Raw genomic sequence first — 8,423 nt, forward strand, 5'->3', positions numbered from 1 at the left:
CTCAGGCATGCTGCCATCACATCCAGCAAGTGTCTTTGAAAAAAAAAAAACACTTGGTAAGCAGACTTTCTACTGCATAGAAACTTTTTCCTTTGATTGAGATAACTTAATAATATTCCTCGGTCCTATAGGGGTAAGACTCTGGCATAGGAGATTGCTCAAAGAACATTGTTCAGATTGCAGATATGTTTCAGTACCCAAGAACCTGCAATAAGGGGTCTGTTCTAAGTCTTTTTAACATTTAGGGGATTGTGATTAAGACCCAAACGCACTCTTTTTTCCTTTGTCTACATGGTTTTACTGTCAGACCATTAATGATAGAACTACTCTTTCAGAATAGTGCCTCCTGTCTTCAGAAAATGAATTATGTTCTACTGTGTGTGAGACAGTATTATTTTAGAAGAAACATGAAAAACAGAACCTTAAGCTTACGTGGTGTCATATTCTTATAATCCCAGCACTGGGGAAAGTTAGGTAAGAAAGTCAAGAATTTGAGGTCACCCTGGACTACATAGCTAGACCCTATTTCAAAAATACAGCAAAAATGCTGGATATGGTAGCACAGCACTTGGGAGGCAGAGACAGGCGGATCTCTATTAGCTGGAGGCCAGCCTCATTTACATAGCACGTTCTAGGCCAGGTGGGTCTACCTGGAGAGCTTATCTGAAAACAAAAGCAAAAATGAACTGGAGAAATGACTCAGCTATTAAGAGCACTGACTGCTGTTGTAGAAGTCCTGGATTCAAATCCCAGCACCCACTTGGTGGCTAACAACCATACCTTCAGTTCTAGGGCATCCATGCCCTCTTCTGACCTCCACGGGCACTGCATGACATGGGTGCAGTTACATATATGCAGATATAACATACACATAAAATAACTTTTTTGGGGGGCGGGGTCTTTTTGGGACAGGAGCCCCAGCAGGCCTGGAACTCACTATGTAGACCAGGCTGGCCTCGAGCTCACAGAGGTCTGCCTGCCTCTCCCTCCCAAGTGCTGGGATTAAAGGCGTGCGACACCATGACTGGCTAAAATAACCTTTTTTTTTTTTTTTTGCCTTTTGAGACGGGCTCCCTGTAGCCCCAGATGGCCTAAAACTCAGTGTAGACCAGGCTGGCCTCGAACTCACAAAGATCCACCTGCATCTGCCTCCCTAGTGCTGGGATTAAACCATGCCTGTCATAATAATTTTTTTTTTTGTCTTTTTTGAGACAGGGTCTCCCTGTAGCCCCAGCTTTCCTGGATTCACCGTGGAGACCAGGCTGGCCTCGAACTCTCAGAGATCTGCCTGCCTCTGCCTCCCGAGTGCTGGGATTAAAGGCATGCACCACCACACTCGGCAAAATAACAATTTTTTTAAAACCCCCAAACAACAACAAAATGGCAAATGAATTCCTGTCTTGCTTTTGATTTTACAGTGGCAGGAGAATCAGTATTGTATAGTACCTCCTCTAAATAATTATTAGTCTAAACTGTGCCTGTAGTCCCAACACTTGGGAGACAAGAGGCAAGCAGATCTTTGTGAGTTGGAAGCCAGCCTGGTCTGCATAGTGAGTTCCAGTGGGAACTACATAGGGAAATTTTGTCATTATAAAAAAAAAAAAAAAAAGATTGTTCTAGGTTGTGGACATTAGAATCATCAGGTGAATATTGTTTTATTTGCCTGTGAATGCTGGGATTATAGGTATGCATCACTATGCTGACCTTACTAGGGTAATTTTGTTTTGGGGAGATGGTGTACTTACCATGTAGTTGAGAATGACCTTGAACTTGTACCATTCCTGCCTTCACCTTGGCATTGCTGGGATTATAGGAATGAGCCTCCATGCCCAGTTTTCATGAGGATTGGAGATCAAACCGAGGCTTTCTATGTGGTATGTAAACACTCTACCAACTGAGTTAAATTCCAGGCCCTCATCTTAGAATACCATTTAAATAATCATCTCTTGTGAATAGGACTGAGACATGGGTGTCTTGTAGCAGTTCACATGATTTTTTTTTTTTTTGGTCTTTTTGAGACAGGGTCTCCCTGTAGCCCCACCGGGCCTGGAACTCACTGTGTAGACCAGGCTGGCCTTGAACTCACAGAGATCCACCTGCTTCTGCCTCCTGAGTGCTGGGACTAAAAGGCATGTTCCACCACGCCTGGCTTAGTTCACATGATTTTTAAGGTTTAGCTGTTTGTTTAATTTTGGGGCTTTTTTGTTGTTGTTGTTGTTGGGGTTTTTGTTTTTTGTTTTTTTATCTTTTCGAGACGGGGTCTCCCTGTAGCCCCAGCTATCCCAGAACTCACTATGTAGACTGGATCGGCTATTAACTCACAAAGATCCATCTGCCTCCCAAGTGCTGGGATTAAAGGGGTACACCACCATGCCTGGCTCAGGTTGAGGTCTTATATGCCTAGCTGAGTAGCCAGTGCTTTTAACCTTTTAACCTCTTTCTTGCTTGCTAAGTGATCTCTCTGGCAACCCAGAGCAGTGATTTTTAAAATGCAGTTGCACAGTAGTATAAATCTGTAATCCCAGCAGTTGAAAGAGCAGAAGGATCAGTTTAAGATCAATTTGGGACATATAAGACCTCATCTTGAGCCAGGTGTGGTGGCACATGCCTTTAATTCTAGCAATAGGGAGACAGAGGCAGGGATTTCTCTGTGAGTTTAAGGTCAGCCTGGTCTACATAGTGAGTTCCAAGCCAGCTAAGGCTACAGAGAAACCCTGTCTCAAAAAAACAGGAAAAAGCACTGGGTACTCTTGCAGAGAACCCAAGTTCCATTCCCAGCACCCACATGGCAGCCAATAGCTGTCTAAGCTTCAGTTTCCAGAGATCTGACACTGCCTTCTGGCTTCCATGCGCATTGCAGGACATGGTATAGTACGTATGTGGGAAAAATACTCTCACACTTAAAATTAACTAAAACAATATATGTGTTTAAAAAAGAATCACTGATCAGAGCGTGCTTTGGTAGCACATGCCTTTAGTCCCAGCACTTGGGAGGCAGAGACGGGTGGATCTCTGAGTTCAAGGCCAGCCTGTTCTACATAGGGAGTTCCAGGCCAGCTGGGGCTATAGGGAGACCCTGTCACAAAAAGACCAAAAATATATATATATATATATTCACTGATCTGGGCATGCAATCTACAGATTGAAGCAGTACTTTGAAAAGAAAATTATCTCTTTACTTGAGGAGTTTTAAAAAGACTGATAATTAGACTGCATCCCTTGGAGAGATTCTAGTTTAAGCTTGATTATTGATGTTACAGGTAAGTTGTAGAGTCTTACTTTTAGTCCTAGCTGATCTTGGAGTTGCCAAGTAGCTCAGACTGGTCTCCAACTTGAGGCAACCTTGCCTCGACTTCTCATGTACTGATGATACAATCGTGTACCACATGATCAGTTTATATTGGTAGTTTTGTGGTTTTTTTTGAAACAGGATCTCACTATGTAACCCTAGCTGCCCTGGAACTCATAGAGATCTACCTGCCCCTACCTCTGCCTCCAGAGTGCTGGAATTGCTGGCGTTTTTCATGCGCCACCACACCTGGCCTCTATATTGGTGCTAAAAGAATCTAGGGCCAGTGAGATGGGTCAGTGGGTAGTTTGCTTGCCAGGAAGCCTGAATTCAGTCCCCTCAGATCCACATAGTGAAAGGAGTGTAACTGACTCCTGCAAGTTGTCTTCTGAATTCCACCTGCATGCTACGATGCTCCCTCTCATCCATACAGTCATACACAGTAAATAAATGTAAAAAGAAAGATTAAAAAGTAAAATAAGAAATGTAAAAAGAAAGATTAAAGGCACACACGCCTTTAATCCCAGCACTCAGGAGGCAGAGGAAGGCAAATTTCTGTGAGTTCAAGGCCAGCTATAGAGGCTATAGAGGGGCTATAGAGAGACCCTGTCTCAAAAAGGCAGAAAAAAAGAAAGATCCAAAGTGCAGTCAGAGTGGACATGACAGAATTTGCATTGGCCCAGTTCCGTTGCTCCTCTGCTGTCCCTGCAGTAGGATAAACTCTACAGGTGACTCAGCAGTTAAGAATACTAGCTTTTCTTGGGGGCTGGAGAGATGGCTCAGCGGTCTCTCCAGTGCTCTTAAGAGCACTGCTCTTGCAGAGGAGCCAAGTTTGATTCCCAGCACCCACATGGTGGTTACGACTCCTGTTCCAGGGGAATCCAAAGCCCTCTTCTGACCTCTGTGGCATTGCATGACATGGGTGAACTCACATACATGCAGACAGTATACTCATACACGTAAAATAAAAATAAAAAGTACTAGCGTTTCTTGAAAAGGACCCAGGTTTGGTTCCCAGTCCATACATTGCAGCTAACAACCATCCATAACTCCAGTTCTAGGGGATCTGATGGTCTCTTCTGACCTCTGTGGGCATTGCATTGACATGGGTGTACTTCCATACGTGCACACAAGACAGTCATATACATAAAATTAAAATAATTTTTTTTAAAGAAAAAAAGATAACCTCTCCAAAACTTGAAAGTAGGGGACAGCAAAAAGAGGGTTGTGTCTTTGTCTCACCATGTAGCCCTGACTGGCCTAGAACTCAAAGAGACCCTGCCTACCTCTTCTTTTGAGTGCTAGGATTACAGACTTGTGCCACCATGCCCAACTAAGAGTTTTGTGTTGTGTTTTGTTTTGTTTTGTTCTGTTTAAATGAGCATTAAGTAATGTTTTCCTGTCATTTTTGCCAAAGAACCTGTGTTGACATATTCTCATGGTTTCTCTTTCACAGGCTCAAACTGTTCAGGTCGCTGAAGTCGAACCACAGTCACAACCACAGCCTTCCCCAGAACTTTTGCTTCCAAATTCTTTGAAGCCAGAAGAAGGGCTTGAAGTATGGAAAAACTGGGCTCAGACCAAGAATGCTGAACTTGAGAAGGATGCTCAAAACAGATTGGCACCCATTGGGAGTGAGTGTTTGGGAGGGAAAGGAGGATGGGATGTCCCTATGTAAGTAGCAGAAAGAATGGCAGACAAGGAGTGTCCTGGCTCTGGGGACTAAGGACTATACTCTGAAATCACATTCTATGTCATCATAACTCCCAGTAAGCAATCCTAACCCAACGTGTAGATGAGCAGAATTTGTGGGATTTGCCCAAGACCGAGTATTTTTTTAACCCATGAGGTTTTAGGTACTACAAAGGAGACCCGGAAAGAATGGCTGGGAAAAAAATAGGAAGTATTAGTGAGTATGCTCAAGGCCCTTATTTCTTGGTTTGGGTGGGCTCATATGCTTGCTCATATTACAGAGTGTAATTTCTTGGTTTTTCTGTTCATTTCTTGGCTCTTAGAGATAGGAAACCTAATTGGTGTATAACAGGCGATTACTGCAGTTTTTGTTGTTGTTTTTTTTTTGTGTTTGTTTTTGTCTTTTTGAAGCAGGGTCTCCCTGTAGCCCCAGCTGTCCTGGAATTCACCATGTAGACCAAGCTGGCCTTGAACTCAGAGATCCGCCTGTCTCTGCCTCCCAAGTGTTGGGACTTCAGGTGTGCACCACCACGCCCGGCTTACTACAGTTCTGATCACAGATGTCAGTGGCCACTCCTTGCCCAGTACCCTGATAGGCAGTATCTGATCTGAAACTTTGAAGAATGTGAGAAACTAGTAAACAGGTCACTGTTTCCAGGACCCCCATTCACCCTTAGGACTTGTGTCATAGGACGCCAGCTGCTGCGATTCCAGGAAGATCTCATCTCCTCTGCTGTGGCTGAGTTGAATTATGGACTCTGTTTAATGACACGGGAAGCTCGAAATGGAGACGGTGAACCCTATGACCCAGATGTACTCTACTACATTTTCTTGTGCATTCAAAAGGTAAGAAGCAGATCTTCATAGAGACATGTTTGACCTTTGTTCCCATTGGATGTTTTCTGGAGTCTAATTTAGGAAAATGACAAGAAGTGAAAAAAAAATTTTATTTTAAGGGCTGGAGAGATGGCTTTGCTGTTAAGAGCATTGGCTCCTCTTGCAGAGGACCTGAGTTCAGTTCCCAGCACCACATGAAGGCTAACAACTGTCAGTGACTCCAGTTCCAGGGGTATCCAACGCCCTCTTATGGCCTCTGTGGTCATTTCAGGATACAGGTCCACTTAAATTTATGCAAGCAGAGCACTCATACATAAAATAAAAATACAATTTTATTTTATTTTATTTTTTTGGAGCTGGGTAAATAGTTTTTTAATGTGTAAAAATATGGACCGCTTCATGAATTTGTGCCATCCTTGCGCAGGGGCCATGCTAATCTTCTCTGTATTGTTCCAATTTTAGTATATATGCTGCTGAAGCGAGCACTACAATTTTTTTAAAAAAGAGTTTTCTTTGGGCTGGAGAGATGGCTCATCAGTCAAGAACACTGGTTGTTCTTACAAAGGACCTGGGTTCGATTCCCAGCATCCACCTGGCAGCTAACAATCATCTGTAACTCCAGGGAATCCGGTGTCCCCTTCTGACCTCCAAGGGCATTGCGTGGCACAGGTGTACCTGCCTACATACAGGCAATACATGCATACACATAAAATGAATAATTTTTAAAAAGTGAATTTTAGAACAAACTTTTATTTTTGTTAAAGGCCTATATGATCACTTTAGAAAACAGTAAGCCAATAAGTATAATCTATTACCCTACCACTTTGGAAATTCTTGTGTTAATATATTTCATGAGGGCCAGTGAGGTGGCGTGGTAGGTAAAAGTTCTTATTGTACAAGCCTGGCAGCCTTAGTTTGATCCCTAAAACCAACAGTGAAATGAAAGAATAGACTCTGGAAAGAGGTCCTCAGACTACTATTAATAGTAATAATGATTGTGTTTTTTAATTTATCTTTATTTTGTGTGTACAGATGTTTTGCCTGCATGTATGTAAGTGTACCCGTGTTGTGCAGTGCCTGCAAAGATCAGAAGAGGGTGACAAATCATCCTCCTGGAACTTTAACTATAGATGGTTGTTATTTGCTATGTGGGTGCTGGGAATTGAACCCAGGTCCTCTGTAAGAGCAGCCAGTACTCTTAACCACCAGGCCATCTCTCCAACCCCAAATTATGGTTATCTTTGTGTCTGTGTGTCTCTCTTTGAGACAGGGTCTCCCTGTAGCCCCAGCTGGCCTGGAACTCACTGTATAGATCAGGCTGGCCTGGAACTCAGAGATCTATCTGCCTCTGCCCGCCTCCCCTCTCCCTAAGTGCTGGGACTAAAGGTGTGTACCACCACACCCAGCCATAATGGTTATCTTAACAGCTTTTTATTTTAAATCACAAAGCATTTGTTTAACACTTTTTGTTAAAGTTTGTAAATTATGTAAAATTATTTAAAACATTGAAGCTGGGGAGATGGCTCAGCAATTGAGAACACTGTTCTTGCAGAAGACCAGGGTTCCAATCCCAGCACCCATATGTCAGCTAACAGCTGTCTGTAACTAGAGTTCCAGGGGATCCAACAGCCCCTTCTGTCTTCTTCAGGCATTGCACGACACAGTTGCAATTACCTACATGCAGGCAATACACGCATACACATTATTTTTTTTTTTTTTTAATTATTTAAAGTCTGTTGCTAGCATATAGCTGCTTTTTTTTTTTTTTTTTTTTTTTTTTTTTAGACAGGGTCTCCCTGTAGTCCCAGCTGATCTGGAACTTACTGGTAGACCACGCTGGCCTTGAACTCACAGATATTCACCTGCCTCTGCCTAGCAAGTGCTGGGATTAAAGGCATGTACTACCATGCCTGGCTGCATATAGCTTTTCTTATTGTACTTTATATTCATACAAAAACAATGATTTCTCCAGGCATGGTAGCACATGCCTTTAATCCCAGCACTCAGGAGGCAGAGGCAGGCGGAGCTCTGTGAGTTCAAGGCCAGCCTGGTCTACATAGTTCCAGGACAGCTGGAGCTACAGGGAGACCCTGCAATCTAGTTGGAATTTCAGGATATCTAAGAAAAAGCATAACAAAGAAACTTATAGACGGACAGGATTTGGGGAGTAGAGGTACATTGCTCAGTGTTTGAAAGTTCTTGAGGAGAATCCCACAGTATAATTGTAGAAGGCTTGCTTGTTTGAACTTACCCTATTGCCTGGTTCTGAGAAAACTCTGCTTCCTAGATGGTTTCTTTTTCTTTCTGGTCCTAACTCAGGCACCATCTGAATTACTTTATATGCTCTGTCTCATGTTGTGTTCAGTCATAGAAGGCAGACATAGTCACCTATATTTACAAATACTGAAATTAAAAGACCAATATAAGTTAACACAGTACCCTAATGAGAAGCTGACTCCCAGAACCTATTCATGATTTTTACTGTGCTTGTGTGAAATAATATTCACAAAATACCTTTCATTGATCTAACTCAATAATACAATATTACAGGATTTTAAGTATGCTGTAGAAACGCACATGCTGGACAGTTTTGGCCTGGTGCTTT

General features: G+C 42.8%; 1 protein-coding gene and 1 non-coding gene across 8 annotated transcripts in view; one reads left to right on the forward strand and one right to left on the reverse strand.

Annotated features, from left to right (window-relative positions):
• The window catches only part of Qrich1 (glutamine rich 1), a 48,456-nt gene that overhangs the window by 25,634 nt on the left and 14,399 nt on the right, over nucleotides 1-8,423 (forward strand). For all 7 annotated transcript variants that reach the window (XM_008853207.3, XM_008853211.3, XM_008853210.3 and 4 more), the window contains 2 exons: nucleotides 4,746-4,923; nucleotides 5,673-5,827. In XM_008853207.3, coding sequence (XP_008851429.1) covers nucleotides 4,746-4,923; nucleotides 5,673-5,827 — 333 coding nt within the window. The remainder of the gene's footprint in view (nucleotides 1-4,745; nucleotides 4,924-5,672; nucleotides 5,828-8,423) is intronic.
• On the reverse strand, nucleotides 6,200-6,304 carry LOC115067701. Its single transcript, XR_003847072.1, has one exon. It is a non-coding gene; the product is annotated as a U6 spliceosomal RNA (small nuclear RNA).

Source organism: Nannospalax galili, unplaced genomic scaffold (genome assembly GCF_000622305.1).
Source record: "Nannospalax galili isolate Female #2095 unplaced genomic scaffold, S.galili_v1.0 scaffold786, whole genome shotgun sequence".
In the NCBI taxonomy this organism is placed as follows: Eukaryota; Metazoa; Chordata; class Mammalia; order Rodentia; family Spalacidae; genus Nannospalax; species Nannospalax galili.